Genomic DNA, 23,856 nt, shown 5'->3' on the forward strand with positions numbered 1-23,856 from the left:
CCTCCCCGAATACAGAGAGGGGTCCCGGTCCCGCGTCATTCCACGCATCGGTGGCGAGGTCAATGCCAGGAGGCCACTGGCCATTGGAGAACTCACCCCAACCAATCAGGATGTACCAGTAGAAGTATCTCCGCTCGGGGAAGAAGGTCTCCACCAGGAGGGTGAAGAGGTAGAGCCCCTCGATGAACAGCCAGAAGTAGTTGGACATCACACAGTAATGGAAGAAGACCATCATGGCTTTGCATTGGACCTGAGGGCGCACAGAGGATGTGTCATCGGACGGGGAAACGTGAGGCATTACACCCCCCGACACACACTCTCCCACCCCACCGCCCCCATCCTGACCCCCACCACACACCCCCTCCCATACCCACTGCCCCATCCTAACACCTACCACACAACCCCTCCCTCCTCACTTCCCCCATCCTGACCCCCACCACACACACCCTCCCTCCACACCGCCCCCATACTGACCCCCCCACACCCCCTCCCTCCCCACTGCCCCCATCCTGACCCTCCCACACACACACCCGCCTTCTCCAGTGCCCCCATACTGACCCCCCTCACAACCCCTCCCTCCCCACCACCCCCATCCTGATCCCTCACATACCCTCCCCCCCCAACGCCCCCATCCTGACACCCCACACACACACACCCTCCCTCCCCACACACTCCCTCCCTCCCCATCGTCCCCCATCCTGACCCCCACACACCCCCTCCCTCCCCACCACCCCCATCCTGACCCCCACACACCCCCTCCCTCCCCACTGCCCCCATCCTGACCCCCCCACACCCTCTCCCTCCACATCGCCTCCATCCTGACCCCCACCACACACACCCTCCCATACCCACTGCCCCATCCTAACACCTACCACACAACCCCTCCCTCCTCACTTCCCCCATCCTGACCCCCACCACACACACCCTCCCTCCACACCGCCCCCATACTGACACCCCCACACCCCCTCCCTCCCCACCGCCCCCATCCTGCCCCCCCCACACACACACCCGCCTTCTCCAGTGCCCCCATACTGACCCCCCCACACCCCCTCCCTCCCCACCGCCCCCATCCTGATCCCTCACATACCCTCCCCCCCCAACGCCCCCATCCTGACACCCCACACACACACACCCTCCCTCCCCACACACTCCCTCCCTCCCCATCGTCCCCCATCCTGACCCCCACACACCCCCTCCCTCCCCACCCCCCCCATCCTGACCCCCACACACCCCCTCCCTCCCCACTGCCCCCATCCTGACCCCCCCACACTCCCTCGCTCCCCAGCACCCCTATCCTGAAACCCCCCCACACACCCCCTGCCTCCCCACTGCCCCCATCCTGACCCCCCCACACACACACACGCTTTCTCCAGTGCCCCCATACTGACCCCCCTCACAACCCCTCCCTCCCCACCACCCCCATCCTGACCCCTCACATACCCTTCCCCCAATGCCCCCATCCTGACCTCCCCCACACACACACACCCTCCCTCCCCACACACTCCCTCCCTCCCCACCACCCCCATCCTGACCCCCACACACCCCCTCCCTCCCCACTGCCCCCATCCTGATCCCCCAACACACCCCCTCCCTCCCCACCACCCCCATCCTGATCCCCCCACACATCCCCTCCCTCTCCACCGCCCCCATCCTGACCCCTCCATAAACCCCCTCCCTCGCCACCGCCCTATCCTGACCCCCACACACACTCTCCCTCCCCACTGCCCCTATCCTGACTCCCACACACCCCCTCCCTCCCCACTGCCCCCATCCTGACCACCACACACCCCCTCCCTCGCCACCGCCCTATCCTGACCCCCACACACACTCTCCCTCCCCACCGCCCCATCCTGACCTCCCCCAAACACAGCCTCCCTCTCCACCACCCCCATTCTGACCCCTACATACCCCCTCCCTCCCCACTGCCCCCATTCTGACCCCCCCGCTCCCCCCACTGCGGGCAGTAAGCCCATCGTTACCGTGGTGATGGAGCAGTGGGTGACCTCATCCTCGGAGTACAGGATGGCATCTTTGATGAAGACGGATATGGCCCGGAGGATGAAGGAGACAAACAGGTTCATGTGGATGTAGTTGCGGGTGCAGTGCAGTTTCCTGCAAGAGAAGAGTATGGAATGACAACAGGAGGTTCACTCGGGGTTTGCAGGGGTGAGGGGTTTCTCTTGTGTCTTAGCAGGGGGTTAACGGTCTGGTGGTATTATCGCAGGCCTGGTGGTATTATCGCAGGCCTGGTGGTATTATCACAGGCCTGGTGGTATTATCGCAGGCCTGGTGGTATTATCACAGGCCTGGTGGTATTATCGCAGGCCTGGTGGTATTATCGCAGGCCTGGTGGTATTATCATAGGCCTGGTGGTATTATCGCAGGCCTGGTGGTATTATCATAGGCCTGGTGGTATTATCGCAGGCCTGGTGGTATTATTGCAGGCCTGGTGGTATTATTGCAGGCCTGGTGGTATTATCGCAGGCCTGGTGGTATTATCGCAGGCCTGGTGCGATATTTTGTCAAAGTCTCAACGTATATCTGGATAAAGGTAAAAAGATGGGAAGTGGTTAAACCTTTTGTTAACGATAGTCCATTGGCCGCTGTTTCATAGGGTAGTGGCAACTACATTTTCTTTCAAAGAAGGTTTCTGAGTGGATAACGTTTCTCCCAAAATTTCACCATTGGTGTTATATCATTTGTTTGGTCTCTATATGGCACCCACAAGGGTCACGGAGGGGTGTAAAGGAAAGATGGAGGGGATGTGTGAGAACCTTGGGGGGAACATGGAGGGTGAGGACGGAACATAGCGGGTGCGTAGGGATGGCTTGGGAATTGTAGAGAAATCACGGAGAGGGGTTGGGAGGAATATGAAGGAGCCTGCCCCTGAACCAAGTCCCTGAGGATGGAGCTGGGCATTTTCAGCCCTCAGCCTGGCCAGCCCTATACCCCTCTGACCCCTGACCATTTTCCCCAGGCACAAGAGAGCCCAAGATCTGGCACCCACGCCTTCCCTGGGGACTGAGGGTGGTGCACGGAGGTCCCCTCCAAAGCGCGGAGGGTCTGCGGTGTCAGGGAGGGTGCAGAAGCGGCCGGACCACCCCCACTCACTTCGGAAGCAAAACCAAGGTGGCAGATTACTGCCTGAACCGCTGTGAATTGTTAGAGGGGAGCGTGCAGTGGGACCTGGGTGTCCTGGTGCACAAGTCGCTGAAGGTAAGTATACAGGTGCAACAGGTGGGAAAGAAGGTAAATGGTATGTTGGCCTTTAGTGTGAGAGGTTTTGAGTACAGGAGCAGGGATGGGTTGTTGCAGTGATACAGAGGGCCTGGGTGAGGCCACACAGAGAATACTGTGTGTGGGTTTCATCTCCTTCTTTGAGGGAAGATGCTCTTGCTCTTGAGGGAGGTCAGTGAAGGTTTCCCAGGCTGATTCCAGGGGATGGCAGGACTGACGTATGAGGAGAGATTGACCAGGTTAGGAATGTTTTCATTGAAGTTCAGACGGATGAGGGGGGACTCTCATACAGACTTGTGGAATTCTAACAGGACTAGACAGGGTGGATGCAGGGAGGACGTTCCCGATGGTGGGTGTGTCCAGGGGTCACGGTCTGAGGATTTGGGGTGGACCATTTAGGACGGAGCTGAGGAGGCATTTCTACACCCAGAGAGCGGTGAGCCTGTGGGATTCATTCCCACAGGAAGGAGTTGATGCCAAAACATTGAATATATTCAAGAGGCAGATAGATACAACACTTGGGGGGGATTGATCAAAGGTTCTGGGGAGAAAAGAGGCTATTGAATTGGATGGTCAGCCATGATGGCGATGAATGGCGGACCAGGCTCAAAGGGCCGAATGGCCCCCTCCTGCTCCTATCCTCAAAGTTTCTATGGAAATACAAGCCTATGTGACTCTGGGCATTGAGAAAGGAGGACACTTGCTGAAAGGGTCCTCACGTGAGTGTGATGATGCTCTGGGGGTTAGGGAGGTGTGGGAACCAGCTCCATCACCTTTCCCTCCCCCAGAGACAGTGACCTCTGGAGTGCGTGTAACAGGGTCAGCCAGATGGACCTCATAGCTCCCTGACTGGGGCTGTTAATCAGGTCCAATCAGGGAGCCTGGGCTGACAGATATAAACCAGAGCGTCAGAGGGACAGTTCCCTCTGAGAGCTGCCTCTGAGGGAACTGGATCAGTGTCAAGGGCTCTCTGTGTGCAAGTAAAGGGGGACTTGGAGACAGGATACCGGCCTCTGGAGAGTTATTTCAATGAGACAGGGCAGCAGTGCAGAGTCAAAAGTGAGATGTGAATCCCCCGTTCCCGAGGGAAGCTCAGTCCATGCTTGTGGGTGGGGGAGGAGATGACTGGGGTGGGGGGGCGGGGTGACCTCACCAGTGCTAAACCATCTCCGGAGCAGCAGCTGCATAGAACAGGAACATTCTCAGGTTAAAAACAGAGCACCAAGTTGCACAATACCAGATTCCAATCCGACAGGTTTATTTGCTATCACCAGCTTTCACAGCACTGCTCCTTCATCAGGTGCACTGCTCTCCGATAGCTCATGGTTTCAAATGAACCTGTTGGACTATAACTTGGTGTCTTGTGACTTCTGACTTTGGGGAGAGTGAGGACAGCAGATGCTGGAGATCAAAGTTGAGAATGTGGTGCTGGAAAAGCACAGCCGGTCAGGCAGCATTTGGGGAGCAGGAATATCGACGTTTCTGGCGAAAGCCCTTCATCAGGAATGAGGCTTATGAAGATTCCTGATGAAGGGCTTTAGCCCGAAACATCGACTCTCCTGCTTCTCGGACGCTGCCTGACCGGCTGTGCTTTTCCACCACAACACTCTTCGACTCTGACTTCTGACTTTGTCCACCCCGGGTCAACAGTGAGACCTCCACTTCATGGTTAATAACAAGCTGAAAAAGCTCTGAGCTCCACTCAGAGCCAACCCTGACACAGACTCTGTCTGAGGGAGAGGAGAGGACAGTGATGAGGGACTGTGGGGGTGGACAGTAAAGCCAGTGTTTCTCTGTATTCTACAGGTCCTTCTATCATAACATGCTTTTCATCAACACAAATTCACTGTCATGTGATCGGTGAAGTGGGGACACTGTTTCTAAAGTGCAAACATTTAACACGTGTGTTGGCTTAACATGATTCCAGCACCAACACTTTAAAGTCTGTTTCTAAAACACAATTTTTCAATAACGTAGCATTGTGCAAGAACACACCATTGCATTTCAGAAGAACTACCTGTATTTTAAAATAGAACATAGAACATTACAGCGCAGTACAGGCCCTTCGGCCCTCGATATTGCACCGACCTGTGGACCCAATCTGAAGCCCATCTAACCTACACTGTTCCATTCTCATCCATATGCCTATCCAATCACTATTTAAATGCCCTTAAAGTTGGTGAGTCTACTACTGTTACAGGCAGTGCGTTCCACGCCTCTACTACTCTCTGAATAAAGAAACTACCTCTGATATCTGTCCTACATCTATCACCTCTCAATTTAAAACTATCTCCCCTCGTGCTCGCCGTCCCCATACTTGGAAAAAGACTCTCCCTGTCCACCCTATTTAACTCTCTGATTATCTTATACGTCTCTATTAAGTCACCTCTCAACCTTCTTCTCTCTAACGAAAATAGCCTCAGGTCCCTCAGCCTTTCCTCATAAGACCTTCCCTCCACACCAGGCAACATCCTAGTAAATCTCCTCTGCACCCTTTCCAAAGCTTCCACATCCTTCGTTTAATGTGATAATCAGTGAAATCCTCATAACTGCTTTAGCTTAGATTCCCTAGAGCATGGAAACAGGCCCTTTGTCCCAACACCGACCCTCCAAAGTGTAACCACCCAGACCCATTCCCCATATTTACCCCTGACCAATGCATCTAATACTATGCAGGTCACCTGACCTGCACATCTTTGGATTGGGGGAGGAGACCCCCACAGACGCGGGGAAGAACGTGCAAACTCCGCACAGGCCATTGCCCGAGGCTGGGATTGAACCTTGAACCCTGGTGCTGTGAGGCAGCAGGGCTAACCACTGAGCCACCACACCACCCATTTGGGGTTTAATTATAAATGATCGGCCAAAGGAATAAGGAACAAATGATAAATTTGCGAAAAATATAAGCTGGAAATACGAGTCCAGCTCACCATTTCCAAGCTGCCCAATGACTGGGTTACAGGGCCCACCAGCAGAGGGTGCTCCCAGCACTGGCTGTCACCTTGCGCGCTGCACAATATTTTTAATAAATTCAGTCACGTTCATTCAAAGCACAGTGATTCTCAGCCTGGCTCCTGTGACAGGGTGAGGGAAGTGGAGGCAATGTTCCCAGAGGAATTGAGTACATTGTCTGCAGAGGGCAACATCACAGGGTCTAGACCCAAGCGACGGGCAGCGGGAATAATTCCGGGATCCTCAGCGCTGTCCCTGACCGGTCCCCCGAGGTATAATGCTAATGATTCGACTCCTGAGCAATGGCGCTGTTCCAGTCCCACCTTGAACTCTGTTCCGCACCGAGGGAGTGCTGCCCAGTCACAGGAGCGGCCCGTTGAAAGGGCGTGGGGAAAGTAGCAGCTGGAACAGGCCGTTCAGCCCATCAATCCTGCTCTGCCATTCAACTTAAACATTTGTGTTTGTGGGCTGTGGGCGTTGCTGGCTGGTCAGCATTTCCTGCCCGTCCCTAATTGCCCCTTGAAGCGACCGGTACAACTGAACAGCTCGCTGGGCCATCTCAGAGGGCAGCTGAGAGTCAACCACATTGCTGTGGGTCTGGAGTCACGTGTAGGCCAGACCAGGTAAGATTTCCTTCCCTGAAGGACATGAGTGAACCAGATGGGCTTTTCCCACAATCATTTCGTGGTCACCGGTAGATTCCTAACTCCAGATCTTTGTTTATAATTATTAAGTTCAAATTCCGCCATCTGCCGTTGCAGGATTGGAACCTGGATTCTCAGAATGTTATCTGGGTCCCTGGAAAAACAGTCCAACACTAACACCACAAGGTCATTGCTGCCTCTGCAGGACAATGGCTGATCCTCTCTCTCAATGGCATGTTGTCCTCATCCCCCTCGGTGTCTTTCATTTCTAAAGGATTTATTTGCCCATCTCCTTCTTGAACATATTCAGTGACTTGGCCTCCAACGCCTTCTCTGGGAGAGGGTTCCACAGAGTCACTACCTTCTGAGTGAAAAGATATTCACCCCCAATATCAACCTCTGGTCCGCTCTCCCTCTCTGGAGAAAGTGAGGGCTGCAGATGCTGGAGGTCAGAGTCGGGAGTGCGGTGCTGGAAAAGTGCAGCAGGTCAGGCAGCATCTGAGGAGCAAGAGTATCAACGTTCCGGACATAAGCCCTTCATGCAAAAGCCCTGCTGATGAAGGGCTTATGCCCACAATGTTGACTCTCCTGACTCTGACTTTGTCCACCCCGGGTCAACAGTGAGACCTCCACTTCATGGTTAATAACAAACTGAGAAAGCTCTGAGCTCCACTCAGAGCCAACCCTGACACAGACTCTGTCTGAGGGAGAGGAGAGGACAGTGATGAGGGACTGTGGGGGTGGACAGTAAAGCCAGTGTTTCTCTGTATTCTACAGGTCCTTCTATCATAACATGCTTTTCATCAACACAAATTCACTGTCATGTGATCGGTGAAGTGGGGACACTGTTTCTAAAGTGCAAACATTTAACACGTGTGTTGGCTTAACATGATTCCAGCACCAACACTTTAAAGTCTGTTTCTAAAACACAATTTTTCAATAACGTAGCATTGTGCAAGAACACACCATTGCATTTCAGAAGAACTACCCGTATTTTAAAATAGAACATAGAACATTACAGCACAGTACAGGCCCTTCGGCCCTCGATATTGCACCGACCTGTGGACCCAATCTGAAGCCCATCTAACCTACACTGTTCCATTCTCATCCATATGCCTATCCAATCACTATTTAAATGCCCTTAAAGTTGGCGAGTCTACTACTGTTACAGGCAGTGCGTTCCACGCCTCTACTACTCTCTGAATAAAGAAACTACCTCTGATATCTGTCCTACATCTATCACCTCTCAATTTAAAACTATCTCCCCTCGTGCTCGCCGTCCCCATACTTGGAAAAAGACTCTCCCTGTCCACCCTATTTAACTCTCTGATTATCTTATACGTCTCTATTAAGTCACCTCTCAACCTTCTTCTCTCTAACGAAAATAGCCTCAGGTCCCTCAGCCTTTCCTCATAAGACCTTCCCTCCATACCAGGCAACATCCTAGTAAATCTCCTCTGCACCCTTTCCAAAGCTTCCACATCCTTCTTATAATGTGATAATCAGTGAAATCCTCATAACTGCTTTAGCTTAGATTCCCTACAGCACGGAAACAGGCCCTTTGTCCCAACACGTCTACACCGACCCTCCGAAGAGTAACCACCCAGACCCATTCCCCATATTTACCCCTGACCAATGCATCTAATACTATGCAGGTCACCTGACCTGCACATCTTTGGATTGTGGGAGGAGACCCACACAGACACGGGGAAGGACGTGCAAACTCCGCACAGGCCTTTGCCCGAGGCTGGGATTGAACCTTGAACCCTGGTGCTGTGAGGCAGCAGTGCTGACCACTGAGCCACCACACCACCCACTTGTGGTTTAATTATAAATGATCGGCCAAAGGAATAAGGAACAAATGATAAATTTGCGAAAAATATAAGCTGGAAATACGAGTCCAGCTCACCATTTCCAAGCTGCCCAATGACTGGGTTACAGGGCCCACCAGCAGAGGGTGCTCCCAGCACTGGCTGTCACCTTGCGCGCTGCACAATATTTTTAATAAATTCAGTCACGTTCATTCAAAGCACAGTGATTCTCAGCCTGGCTCCTGTGACAGTGTGAGGGAAGTGGAGGCAATGTTCCCAGAGGAATTGAGTACGTTGTCTGCAGAGGGCAACGTCACAGGGTCTGGACCCGAGCGACGGGCAGCGGGAATAATTCCGGGATCCTCAGCGCTGTCCCTGACCGGTCCCCCGAGGTATAATGCTAATGATTCGACTCCTGAGCAATGGCGCTGTTCCAGTCCCACCTTGAACTCTGTTCCGCACCGAGGGAGTGCTGCCCAGTCACAGGAGTGGCCCGTTGAAAGGGCGTGGGGAAAGTAGCAGCTGGAACAGGCCGTTCAGCCCATCAAGCCTGCTCTGCCATTCAACTTAAACATTTGTGTTTGTGGGCTGTGGGCGTTGCTGGCTGGTCAGCATTTCCTGCCCGTCCCTAATTGCCCCTTGAAGCGACCGGTACAACTGAACAGCTCGCTGGGCCATCTCAGAGGGCAGCTGAGAGTCAACCACATTGCTGTGGGTCTGGAGTCACGTGTAGGCCAGACCAGGTAAGATATCCTTCCCTGAAGGACATGAGTGAACCAGATGGGCTTTTCCCACAATCATTTCGTGGTCACCGGTAGATTCCTAACTCCAGATCTTTGTTTATAATTATTAAGTTCAAATTCTGCCATCTGCCGTTGCAGGATTGGAACCTGGATTCTCAGAATGTTATCTGGGTCCCTGGAAAAACAGTCCAATACTAACACCACAAGGTCATTGCTGCCTCTGCAGGACAATGGCTGATCCTCTCTCTCAATGGCATGTTGTCCTCATCCCCCTCGGTGTCTTTCATTTCTAAAGGATTTATTTGCCCATCTCCTTCTTGAACATATTCAGTGACTTGGCCTCCAACGCCTTCTCTGGGAGAGGGTTCCACAGAGTCACTACCTTCTGAGTGAAAAGATATTCACCCCCAATATCAACCTCTGGTCCGCTCTCCCTCTCTGGAGAAAGTGAGGGCTGCAGATGCTGGAGGTCAGAGTCGGGAGTGCGGTGCTGGAAAAGTGCAGCAGGTCAGGCAGCATCTGAGGAGCAAGAGTATCAACGTTCCGGACATAAGCCCTTCATGCAAAAGCCCTGCTGATGAAGGGCTTATGCCCACAATGTTGACTCTCCTGACTCTGACTTTGTCCACCCCGGGCTAACAGTGAGACCTCCACTTCATGGTTAATAACAAACTGAAAAAGCTCTGAGCTCCACTCAGAGCCAACCCTGACACAGACTCTGTCTGAGGGAGAGGAGAGGACAGTGATGAGGGACTGTGGGGGTGGACAGTAAAGCCAGTGTTTCTCTGTATTCTACAGGTCCTTCTATCATAACATGCTTTTCATCAACACAAATTCACTGTCATGTGATCGGTGAAGTGGGGACACTGTTTCTGAAGTGCAAACATTTAACACGTGTGTTGGCTTAACATGATTTCAGCACCAACACTTTAAGGTCTGTTTCTAAAACACAATTTTTCAATAACGTAGCATTGTGCAAGAACACACCATTGTATTTCAGAAGAACTACCCGTATTTTAAAATAGAACATAGAACATTACAGCACAGTACAGGCCCTTCGGCCCTCGATGTTGCACTGACCTGTGGACCCAATCTGAAGCCCATCTAACCTACACTGTTCCATTCTCATCCATATGCCTATCCAATCACTATTTAAATGCCCTTAAAGTTGGTGAGTCTACTACTGTTACAGGCAGGGCGTTCCACGCCTCTACTACTCTCTGAATAAAGAAACTACCTCTGATATCTGTCCTACATCTATCACCTCTCAATTTAAAACTATCTCCCCTCGTGCTCGCACTCCCCATAGTTGGAATAAGGCTCTCCCTGTCCACCCTATCTAACCCTCTGATTATCTTATACGTCTCTATTAAGTCACCTCTCAACCTTCTTCTCTCCAACGAAAACAACCTCAAGTCCCTCAGCCTTTCCTCATAAGACCTTCCCTCCATACCAGGCAACATCCTAGTAAATCTCCTCTGCACCCTTTCCAAAGCTTCCACATCCTTCTTATAATGTGATAATCAGTGAAATCCTCATAACTGCTTTAGCTTAGATTCCCTACAGCATGGAAACAGGCCCTTTGTCCCAACACGTCTACACCGACCCTCCGAAGAGTAACCACCCAGACCCATTCCCCATATTTACCCCTGACCAATGCATCTAATACTATGCAGGTCACCTGACCTGCACATCTTTGGATTGTGGGAGGAGACCCACACAGACACGGGGAAGGACGTGCAAACTCCGCACAGGCCTTTGCCCGAGGCTGGGATTGAACCTTGAACCCTGGTGCTGTGAGGCAGCAGTGCTGACCACTGAGCCACCACACCACCCACTTGTGGTTTAATTATAAATGATCGGCCAAAGGAATAAGGAACAAATGATAAATTTGCGAAAAATATAAGCTGGAAATACGAGTCCAGCTCACCATTTCCAAGCTGCCCAATGACTGGGTTACAGGGCCCACCAGCAGAGGGTGCTCCCAGCACTGGCTGTCACCTTGCGCGCTGCACAATATTTTTAATAAATTCAGTCACGTTCATTCAAAGCACAGTGATTCTCAGCCTGGCTCCTGTGACAGGGTGAGGGAAGTGGAGGCAATGTTCCCAGAGGAATTGAGCACGTTGTCTGCAGAGGGCAACGTCACAGGGTCTGGACCCGAGCGACGGGCAGCGGGAATAATTCCGGGATCCTCAGCGCTGTCCCTGACCGGTCCCCCGAGGTGTAATGCTAATGATTCGACTCCTGAGCAATGGCGCTGTTCCAGTCCCACCTTGAACTCTGTTCCGCACCGAGGGAATGCTGCCCAGTCACAGGAGTGGCCCGTTGAAAGGGCTTGAGGAAAGTAGCAGCTGGAACAGGCCGTTCAGCCCATCAATCCTGCTCTGCCATTCAACTTAAACATTTTTGTTTGTGGGCTGTGGGCGTTGCTGGCTGGTCAGCATTTCCTGCCCGTCCCTAATTGCCCCTTGAAGTGACTGGTACAACTGAACAGCTCGCTGGGCCATCTCAGAGGACAGCTGAGAGTCAACCACATTGCTGTGGGTCTGGAGTCACGTGTAGGCCAGACCAGGTAAGATTTCCTTCCCTGAAGGACATGAGTGAACCAGATGGGCTTTTCCCACAATCATTTCGTGGTCACCGGTAGATTCCTAACTCCAGATCTTTGTTTATAATTATTAAATTCAAATTCCGCCATCTGCCGTTGCAGGATTGGAACCTGGATTCTCAGAATGTTATCTGGGTCCCTGGAAAAACAGTCCAACACTAACACCACAAGGTCATTGCTGCCTCTGCAGGACAATGGCTGATCCTCTCTCTCAATGGCATGTTGTCCTCATCCCCCTCGGCGCCTTTCATTTCTAAAGGATTTATTTGCCCATCTCCTTCTTGAACATATTCAGTGACTTGGCCTCCAAAGCCTCCTCTGTGAGAGGGTTCCACAGAGTCACTACCTTCTGAGTGAAAAGATATTCACCCCCAATATCAACCTCTAGTCCACTCCCTCTCTCTGGAGAAAGTGAGGGCTGCAGATGCTGCAGGTCAGAGTCGGGAGTGCGGTGCTGGAAAAGCGCAGCAGGTCAGGCAACATCTGAGGAGCAGGAGCATCGACGTTCCGGACATAAGCCCTTCATCCAAAAGCCCTGCTGATGAAGGGCTTATGCCCACAACGTCGACTCTCCTGCTTCTCGGATGCTGACTGACCGGCTGTGCTTTTCCAGCACCGCACTCCCGACTCTGACTTCTGACTTTGTCCACCCCGGGTCAACAGTGAGACCTCCACTTCATGGTTAATAACAAACTGAGAAAGCTCTGAGCTCCACTCAGAGCCAATCCCGACACAGACTCTGTCTGAGGGAGAGGAGAGGACAGTGATGAGGGACTGTGGGGGTGGACAGTAAAGCCAGTGTTTCTCTGTATTCTACAGGTCCTTCTATCATGACATGCTTTTCATCAACACAAATTCACTGTCATGTGATCGGTGAAGTGGGGACACTGTTTCTAAAGTGCAAACATTTAACACGTGTGTTGGCTTAACATGATTCCAGCACCAACACTTTAAGGTCTGTTTCCAAAACACAATTTTTCAATAACGTAGCATTGTGCAAGAACACAACCACTGCATTTCAGAAGAACTACCTGTATTTTAAAATAGAACATAGAACATTACAGCACAGTACAGGCCCTTCGGCCCTCGATGTTGCACCGACCTGTGGACCCAATCTGAAGCCCATCTAACCTACACTGCTCCATTCTCATCCATATGCCTATCCAATCACTATTTAAATGCCCTTCAAGTTGGTGAGTCTACTACTGTTACAGGCAGTGCGTTCCATGTTCCTACTACTCTCTGAGTAAAGAGAATACCTCTGACATCTGTCCTATATCTATCACCCCTCAATTTAAAGCTATGCCCCCTTCTGCTCGCTGTCCCCATACTTGGAAAAAGGCTCTCCCTGTCCACCCTATTTAACCCTCTGATTATTTTATATGTCTGTATTAAGTCACCTCTCAACCTTCTTCTCTCCAACGAAAATAGCCTCAAGTCCCTCAGCCTTTCCTTGCAAGACCTTCCCTCCATACCAGGCAACATCCTAGTAAATCTCCTCTGCACCCTTTCCAAAGCTTCCACATCCTTCTTATAATGTGATAATCAGTGAAATCCTCATAACTGCTTTAGCTTAGATTCCCTACAGCATGGAAACAGGCCCTTTGTCCCAACACGTCTACACTGACCCTCCGAAGAGTAACCACCCAGACCCATTCCCCATGTTTACCCCTGACCAATGCATCTAATACTATGCAGGTCACCTGACCTGCACATCTTTGGATTGTGGGAGGAGACCCCCACAGACGCGGGGAAGAACGTGCAAACTCCGCACAGGCCATTGCCCGAGGCTGGGATTGAACCTTGAACCCTGGTGCTGTGAGGCAGCAGTGCTGAACACTGAGCCACCACACCACCCATTTGGGGTTTAATTATAAATGATCGGCCAAAGGAATAAGGAACAAATGATAAATTTGCGAAAAATATAAGCTGGAAATACGAGTCCAGCTCACCATTTCCAAGCTGCCCAATGACTGGGTTACAGGGCCCACCAGCAGAGGGTGCTCCCAGCACTGGCTGTCACCTTGCGCGCTGCACAATATTTTTAATAAATTCAGTCACGTTCATTCAAAGCACAGTGATTCTCAGCCTGGCTCCTGTGACAGGGTGAGGGAAGTGGAGGCAATGTTCCCAGAGGAATTAAGCACGTTGTCTGCAGAGGGCAACGTCACAGGGTCTGGACCCGAGCGACGGGCAGCGGGAATAATTCCGGAATCCTCAGCGCTGTCCCTGACCGGTCCCCCGAGGTATAATGCTAATGATTCGACTCCTGAGCAATGGCGCTGTTCCAGTCCCACCTTGAACTCTGTTCCGCACCGAGGGAGTGCTGCCCAGTCACAGGAGCGGCCCGTTGAAAGGGCGTGGGGAAAGTAGCAGCTGGAACAGGCCGTTCAGCCCATCAATCCTGCTCTGCCATTCAACTTAAACATTTTTGTTTGTGGGCTGTGGGCGTTGCTGGCTGGTCAGCATTTCCTGCCCGTCCCTAATTGCCCCTTGAAGCGACCGGTACAACTGAACAGTTCGCTGGGCCATCTCAGAGGGCAGCTGAGAGTCAACCACATTGCTGTGGGTCTGGAGTCACGTGTAGGCCAGACCAGGTAAGATTTCCTTCCCTGAAGGACATGAGTGAACCAGATGGGCTTTTCCCTCAATCATTTCGTGGTCACCGGTAGATTCCTAACTCCAGATCTTTGTTTATAATTATTAAGTTCAAATTCCGCCATCTGCCGTTGCAGGATTGGAACCTGGATTCTCAGAATGTTATCTGGGTCCCTGGAAAAACAGTCCAATACTAACACCACAAGGTCATTGCTGCCTCTGCAGGACAATGGCTGATCCTCTCTCTCAATGGCATGTTGTCCTCATCCCCCTCGGTGTCTTTCATTTCTAAAGGATTTATTTGCCCATCTCCTTCTTGAACATATTCAGTGACTTGGCCTCCAACGCCTTCTCTGGGAGAGGGTTCCACAGAGTCACTACCTTCTGAGTGAAAAGATATTCACCCCCAATATCAACCTCTGGTCCGCTCTCCCTCTCTGGAGAAAGTGAGGGCTGCAGATGCTGGAGGTCAGAGTCGGGAGTGCGGTGCTGGAAAAGCGCAGCAGGTCAGGCAGCATCTGAGGAGCAGGAGCATCGACGTTCCGGACATAAGCCCTTCATCCAAAAGCCCTGCTGATGAAGGGCTTATGCCCACAACGTCGACTCTCCTGCTCCTCAGATGCTGCCTGACCGGCTGTGCTTTTCCAGCACTGCACTCCCTCTATGGAGAATATATCCTTCCTTAGGCAGAGAGACCAAAACCACAAACAATAGTCACTGATGCCCTCAGGTATGAAATCTAGAACTTTCCTGTGGATGATGGAACCCATATCAGGCAGTAAGGAGAAAGGACACAGAACACAGAACAGTACAGCACAGGAACAGGCCCTTCGGCCCATCTTGTCTGTGCTGACCATGAGGCCATTCTAAATTAATCCCATCTGCCTGTACATGGTCCATATTCCAGTGTTCCCTGCCTGTTCATGTGTCTAAATGCCTCTTAAACACTGCTATCTTATCTGCTTTTACCACCTCCCCGGCAGTGTGTTCCAGACACCTACCACCCTCTGTGTAAAAACACTTACCTCACACATCTCCTTTAAACATTCCCCCTCTCACCTTAAACCTGTACCCCTGAGTATTTGACATTTCCACCCTGGTAAAAATGTTCTGACTATCCACCCTGTCCATGCCTCTCATAATATTATACCCTTCTGTCAGGTCTCCCCTCAGCCTCTGACGCTCTAGTGAAAACACCCAGGTTTGTCCAGCCTCTCCTTAAAGGAAATATACTCCAATTCAGGCAACATCCTGGTAAGTCCCTTTTATAGCCTCTCCAAACCCTCCACATCCTTCCAATAGTGTGGGGACCAGAACTGTACACAATGCTCCAAATGTGGCCTCACTAACATCTTACACAGCTGCAGCATGACTTGCCACCTGTTATACTCAATGCCCTGACCGATGGAGGCAAATATGCCATACACAGTCTTTACCAACTTATCCCCTTGTGGAGCTATGGACTTGCACCCCAACATCACTCTGTATATCATTGCTCTAAATGGTCCTGCCATTTACTGTATACTTCTGTCTTGCATTTGACCTCCCAAAATACATGTCCAGATTAAACTTCATTTAGCATTTCTCCAACTGGTTTATGTCCTGTTGTAGACTTTGACAAACCTCATCTCTATGCACAACTGCATCAATTTTCATGTGATCTGCAAGCTTATTAATCAGATCAGCTACATTTTCATCCAAATTATTTATATATGTTATAAACAACAGAGTCCCCAGCACTGATCCTTGTGGAACGCCACTGGTCAATATGTCCAGTCAGTAAAAATACCCCCATCCTAACCACAATACCCTTTGCCTTCTAAGACTAAGCCAACTCACCTTCTGGGCAAGCCTATCATGATGGATTTTGTCAAATGCTTTGGTCAAGTCCACGTAAACACCATCCATTGCCCTTCCCTCATCCATCAGCTTCATTACCTCCTCAATAAACTCAATCCAACATAGGCAGCATGGTGGATCAGTGGTTAGCACTGCTGCCTCACAGCACCAGGGTCCCAGGTTCGATTCCGGCCTCGGGCAATTGCTTGTGTGGAGTTTGAACGTTCTCCCTGTGTCTGCGTGGGTCTCCTCCCACAGTCCAAAAATGTGCAGGTCAGCTAAATTGCCCATAGTGTTAGGCGTGTTCGTCAGAGGGAAATGGGTCTGGGTGGGTTACTCTTCGGAGGGTCATTGTGAACTTGTTGAGCTGAAGGGCCTGTTCCTACACTGTAGGGAATCTAATCTAATCAAGACCTCCCCCATATAAAGCCATGGTGACTATCCCAAATAAAGCCATTCTTTTCCGAATGCAAGTCAATCCTGTTCCGAAGAATCTTCTCCAATAATTTCCCTACCACTGATGTAAGGCCCTGCCCATTGATAGTTTCCTGTATTACTCCTATTGCCCTGAAACAATGGAACCATGTTGCCTAAAATCATGGCAGGACGTATATACTTCATGGTAAGGTCCTAGGGAGTGTTGCTGAACAAAAAGACCTTGGAGTGCAGGTTCATAGCTCCTTGAAAGTGGAGTTGCAGGCCGATAGGATGGTGAAGAAGACGCTTGGTATGCTTTCCTTTATTGGTCAGTGTATTGAGTACAGGAGTTGGGAGGTCATGTTGTGGCTGTACAAGATGTTGGTTAAGCCACTGTTGGAATATTGCGTGCAATTCTGGTCTCACTGCTATAGGAATAAACTTGAAAGGGTTCAGAAAAGATTTACAAGGATGTTGCCAGGGTTGGAGGATTTGAGCTATAGGGAGAGGCTGAACAAACTGGGACTGTTTTCCCTGGAGTGTCGGAGGCTGAGGGATGACCTTATAGAGGTTTATAAAATTATGAGGGGCATGGATAAGATAAATAGACAAAGTCTTTTCCCTGAGGTGGGGGAATCCAGAACTAGAGGGCATAGGTTTAGGGTGAGAAGGGAAAGATATAAAAGGGACTTAAGGGGCAACTTTTTCACACAGAGGGTGGTACGTGTATGGAATGAGCTGTAAGGGGATGTGGTGGAGGCTAGTATAATTGTAACATTTAAGAGGCATTTGGATGGGTATATGAATCGGAATGGTTTGGAGGGATATGGACCAAGTGTGGGGAAATGGGACTAGATTGGGTTGGGATATCTAGTCGGCATGGACGGGTTAGACCAAAGGGTCTATTTACATGTTGTCCATCTCCATGACTTTCCAGTCTTCTGGGACATCGCCTGTAGCTGAAGACAATACAAAGATCTCTGTCAAGTCTCCAGTAATCTCCTGTCATGCTTCACTCAGCACTGAGGTGTTTAGGAAGACATTGGCCCTTTCTCGAAATGTAATGGGCAGCTCAGTAATTTGATGGGATGAAGGTAAATGATGCCAGCTGGCCTGGTGTGGTTTTCCCAGACACTAACCTCTCAGAACATGCTGCCATCAATTAAGGAGTCAAAGTCCCATGAACATAGGGTCATAGAGATGTACAGCACGGAAACAAACCCTTCGATCCAACCCATCCATGCCGACCAGATATCCCAACCCAATCTAGTCCCACCTGCCAGCACCCGGCCCATATCCCTCCAAACCCTTCCTATTCATATACCCATCCAAATACCTCTCAAATGTTGCAATTGTACCAGCCTCCACCACTTCCTCTGGCAGCTCATTCCATACACGTACCACCCTCTGCGTGTGGAAACGTTGCCCCTTAGGTCCCTTTTATATCTTTCCCCTCTCACCCTAAACCTATGCCCTCTAGTTCTAGACTCCCCCATCCCAGGGAAAAGACCTTGTCTATTTACTCTATCCATGCCCCTCATGATTTTAGAAACCTCTAGAAGGTCACCCCTCAGCCCCTGATACTCCAGGGAAAACTGCCCAGCCTATTCAACCTCTCCCTATAGCTCAAATCCTCCAACTCTGGCAACATCCTTGTAAATCTTTTCTGAACCCTTCCCAACATCCTTCCGATCAGAAGGAGACCAACATGGGAATAAAAAATGTTTTCTTTCATTTCCCTGGCTGCATTGTGCTTTGTTGATTATGAAATTATTGTAAACGGACGAATTCAGATAGAGGGAAAGTCGTGCATCATTCAATTACCCATAAGGCATAGCAGCAGAATTAGGCCATTCAGCCCATTGAGTCCATTCTGCCATTCAATGAGATCCTTGCTGACCTGATAATGCTCAACTTCACTTTCCTGCCCCTGTTCCGATAGCCCCCAGTTCCCTCACTGATTGACAATCCTGCTTGTCTTGGCCTTGACTATACTTAATGACTAAAGGATTCCACAGATTCACACCTGCCCGTGAGAAGGAATTCCTCCTCATCTCCGTCTTATTTGGAAGACCTTGCAAGATTCTCCTGGGATACGTGTGTCTCTGGAAAGGCCTGTGTAGAGTTGCCCTTGAGCTGAATGGCTTGCTGAGCCATTTGAGAGGGCACATTACTATGAACCTGGAGTCACATGGAGACCAGATCGGGTAAGGGCGGCAGATTTCCTTCCCAAAAGGACAAGAGTGAACCAGAGGGGTTTTTGACAAGAATGGATAAAGCGTTACTAAGTGCCAGTAAGGCTAGCTTTCAATTCCACATTTATTAAGGAGATGATATAATCATTGGGCTATTAATCTCGAGACCCCGAGTTACATTCTGGGGACCTGGGTTTGAATCCTGCCCATGGCAATTGGTGGAATTTGACTCCTTCAAAAAAAAACTGGAATTAAGTGTCTCATGCTGGAGCGTCGGAGGCTGAGGGGTGACCTCATAGAGGTTTACAAAATTATGAGGGACATGGATAGGGTAAATAGACAAAGTCTTTTCCCTGGAGTGGGGGAGTCCAGAACTAGAGGGCATAGGTTTAGGGTGAGAGGAGAAAGACACAAAAGAGACCCTAAGGGGCAACATTTTCACGCAGAGGGTGGTACGGGTGTGGAATGAGCTGCCAGAAGATGTGGTGGAGGCTGGTACAATTGCAACATTTAAGAGGCATTTGGATGGGTATATGAATAGGAGGGGTTTGGAGGAATATGGGCTGGGTGCTGGCAGGTGGGACTAGATTGGGTTGGGATATCTGGTCGGCATGGACGGGTTGGACTGAAGGGTCTGTTTCCATGCTGTACATCTCTATGATTCTATGAAGCCATTTCTGATTGTTGAACCAGTTCACCTTGGGATGGAAATCCGCCTTCCTCACCTAGTCTGGCCTACATGTGACACAAGACCACTACCAATGTGGTTGACTCTTAACTGCCCTCTGGGCAATAAATACTGACCCAACCATCACAGCCCATATACAGTCATACAATGGTACAGCATGGAAACAGACCCTTCGGTCCAACTCGTCCATGCCGACCAGATAACCCAACCTAACCTAATCCCGTTTGCTAGTACCAGGCCCATATCCCTCTAAACCGTTCCTGTTCATACACCCACCCAGATGCCTTTTAAATGTTGCAATTATACCAGCTTCCATCACTTCTTCTGGAAGCTCATTCCATACACATACCACCCTCTGCATGAAAATGTTGCCCTTTGGTTCCCTTTTAAATCTTTCCCCTCTCACCCTTAACCTATGCCCTCTAGTTCTGGGCTCCCCTACTGTGGGGAAATGACCTTCGCAAAGTGCTGTGGTTCAATTTGAACCCATGACCCTCAGCGTACCAGCCTCGGCCTGAGGAGTACTAACTCAAGGGACAATACCACTCCAGCTCCAATGACCACATGGAAGGTGAGAAGTTGCCAGGATTAATGGTTCAGGTGATTAACATCTGGAGGAAGAGGGGCAGGAGAGAGGGAGGCCATTTTGAGGTTGAAAGTTATCCATGCGTACTGTGCGCGTGGAGTTGGGGGGGGCAAGAGGGGGAATAGCTGTTATAATTTGGTCAGGTCTGCACAGTGTCCATTCTTGCCTCAGAGCTCATGGCCTTACCCGGGTTCCACATGCCCTGAATTAGAGAAATGGGTAAGCAGTTCATTGTACTTTACTGTAGACTTACCGAAAGCGACAGAGTATAATCATTGCAATTGCAAGAGAAACCAGGGAGGTGCTGTAACCCACGGTGTAGAGAGCCTTCACGGACACATAGTACAGATCCTGCAAAAGAGAAAGGGGGACAGGGCCACATTAGCTGCACTGCCGGTTAAAGACGGGAGAGGTCATAGGGACGTGGATGCCACCCAGTCTCTCCTTATTGGCACCTCGTCCAACTCCTCATCACTCCCTCTCACACCAACTCCACAACATTCCGAATGTCCGGAGGACCACACCTTCATCAGACTCCAAAATCAGTTCATGTGATGCCGGGGCAGGTGAGGAGGTGTGAGGATCACGGTTATTGGTTTTAAGGAGCATCTTGAAGGAGGAAGTTGTTGGCATTAATGATGATAAGACCTGGATGGTTTAGGTCAAGTGTTGGAACCAATCGCTTGCCAGTCCAGGGGCACTGTGGAGATGACAGGGAAGAATGAACCACAAATCACTCCCAATAGAAGAAGCATTTACCCGATCTCAGCATCACGTGCAGGTTCCATTGACCTGACGGCAGGAAGATGGTGTAACTGGCACAAAGTCGAAGCCCTCAGGACCTGCCTGAGGTGTCTCGATGGGTCATACAGTCATAGAGATGTACAGGAGTGAAACAGACTCTTCGGTCCAACCCATCCATGCCGACCAGGTTTCCTAAATTAATCTTGTCCCATTCGCCAGCACCCAGCCATATCCCTCCAAACCCTTCCTATTCATATACCCATCCAAGTGCCCATATTGCTATTGTGCCAGCCTCCACCACTCCCTCTGGCAGCTCATCCCATATACATACCACCCTCTGCGTGAAAACGTTGCCCCGTAGGTCTCTTTTATATCTTTCCCTTCCCACCCTAAACCTATGACCTCCAGTTCTGGACTCCAACACCTCAGGGAAAAAATCTTGTCAACTTACCCTATCCATGCCCCTCATGATTTTATAAGCCTCCATAAGGTAACCCCTCAGCCTCTGACACTCCAGGGAAAACAGCCCAAGTCTGTTCAGCATCTCCCGATTCAACAAATCCGCCAACCCTGGCAACATCCTTGTAAAACTTTTCTGAACCCTTTCAAGTTTCACAACATCCTTCCCATTGCAGAGAGACCACAACTGCCTCACCCAGTGGCTGTGCTGTAGATGAAGCTTCATCCGAGCTCATGGATTATTAACCGTTTCACATCCACGGGCAGACAGACAGACAGAGAGGTCTCAGGAAGGAAATTCCGGAGGTCAGGACCCAAGGAGCCAAGACCTGGTCAATGACAGGACAGTAACAATCACCAAAAACATGAGATGGTCTGGACATAGGAGAACTGGCATCATGCAGTTCCATATCTCTTTAACTCCGCCATCGACTGGGCCCAGCATTTATTGCCCATCCCTAGTTACCCTCTTGGGAATGTGGGAGTGAGCTCTTTTCTTGAACTGCTGCAGTCCAGTGATAATACCCACTATGCCATCACCTCCCCGTAAGAACACCTCTCCAGCACCACCAACACCTCCACCTCCACCTCCATCACCAGCACCATCACCATCACCATGTCCATCACCTCCATCTCTCTCACTCTGTCCATCACCTCCATCTCTATCACTATGTCCATCATCATCACCACCTCCATCTCCATCACCATCTCCGCCACCATCGCAGCCACCACATCAATCACCTCCACCTCTACCACCATGTCCCTCACCATCACCATCTCCACCACCACCGCTGCCACCACATCAATCACCTCCACCTCTACCACCATGTCCCTCACCATCACCATCTTCACCTCCATCTCCACCACCACATCAATCACCTCCACCTCTACCACCATGTCCCTCACCATCACCATCTCACCTCCATCTCCACCACCACATCAATCACCTCCACCTCTACCACCATGTCCCTCACCATCACCATCTTCACCTCCATCTCCACCACCACATCAATCACCTCCACCTCTACCACCATGTCCCTCACCATCACCATCTTCACCTCCATCTCCACCACCACATCAATCACCTCCACCTCTACCACCATGTCCCTCACCATCACCATCTTCACCTCCATCTCCATTACCGTGTCTAGCACTTCCATCTCCACCACCACCGTGTCCATCACCTCCATCGTCACCACCTCCTCCTTCACCTCCTCCTCTTCCTTCAGGACCTCTCCAGTGATTCTTAGAAAGGATCCCTCCATTTTCCTGGTTTGATCCAGCAGAATGCCCCCATCCCTCCTCTCCCCCCACAGAAGGTTCCATGGCTGCCTTACTCTATCTTAGAAAGGCTCCCTTGGGAAACACTCATCTCCCTCCATTGTGGGACCTGTTAACACCATTGCCATCTCTCAGATGGTCAGATCACTCAGAGGGGTATTCATGGTCGCTCAGCACCAACACTGCAGGGGAAATTAGGGATGGGTAATAGGTGCTGGGCCCAGCCTGGCATTCCTCCCCAGTGATCCCCTCACAAACAAAGACTTGCATTTGTGTCGCACCTCTCATGACCCCATGATATCCCAGCCAGCGAGACCCACAACCCATGCAAAATAACATTCCAAAAATGCTCCACCAGCGCCCGAAGGGCAAGGCTGCATTTGTCTTTCAGCCAAAGACTGACACTGGGTGTTGACTCTCAGTGCTTTGTGTGGAAGTTCGCTGTGCACTTATCAGTGGCGCCACTTTCCTCCAAGGCCAGTAATCACACTTAAACAACTGGTTGTGTTGCACTGTGGGAAGTCACGACATCACAAGAGGCTCTACACAAATGCAAGTTCTTTGCTTCTGGAGTTGGAGGGGGAGGGGTGAGGTCTTGGAGAGGATTTCCTGTGCTCCCAAAACTGACACGCTTTTCCGTGAGTCTCTCCCACCGTTCCGCAAGGGGGTAAATGTTCCTGAGGATCTGGGAAACCGGCATATCGAAATCCCATTTAAATTCTCAGACAGCCACTAGTGTGACCTGGCAGGAACAACTTGCTGTAAAATAAAACAGGAGCAAGGAAGGAAATCGCTCTGTTCAGCGGTCCACCATTCAAGGCACATCTGAATTTAACCAGAAGGTCTCAATCCCAGCTCAGCGAGGGAGTTGGCAGCGATGGGGAGGAGGGGGAGGGCGGCTGGTGCTTGACAGAAGCTGACGGACAAGGGACCGAGCTCCCACAGCGAGTTCCCAAAGGAACAGGGTCTGCTGGGGACTCAGAGCCATCAGCTGTGGAAGCAAACACTGATAGCAATTAAAAAGCTGCCAGAGACTCCCAGTCTCCCAGAG

General features: G+C 50.7%; 1 protein-coding gene across 1 annotated transcript in view; it reads right to left on the bottom strand.

The window, feature by feature from the left end:
* LOC132816245 (pituitary adenylate cyclase-activating polypeptide type I receptor-like) overlaps positions 1 to 23,856 on the bottom strand; it is a 175,472-nt gene that overhangs the window by 90,933 nt on the left and 60,683 nt on the right. The window contains exons 5-7 of the mRNA XM_060825741.1: positions 20,575 to 20,672; positions 1,980 to 2,112; positions 97 to 250 (exon numbers count right to left, since the gene is read on the bottom strand). Of these exons, the coding sequence (XP_060681724.1) occupies positions 97 to 250; positions 1,980 to 2,112; positions 20,575 to 20,672 (385 nt within the window). The remainder of the gene's footprint in view (positions 1 to 96; positions 251 to 1,979; positions 2,113 to 20,574; positions 20,673 to 23,856) is intronic.

The sequence above is a fragment of the Hemiscyllium ocellatum genome, chromosome 5 (genome assembly GCF_020745735.1).
Source record: "Hemiscyllium ocellatum isolate sHemOce1 chromosome 5, sHemOce1.pat.X.cur, whole genome shotgun sequence".
Lineage (NCBI taxonomy): Eukaryota > Metazoa > Chordata > Chondrichthyes > Orectolobiformes > Hemiscylliidae > Hemiscyllium > Hemiscyllium ocellatum.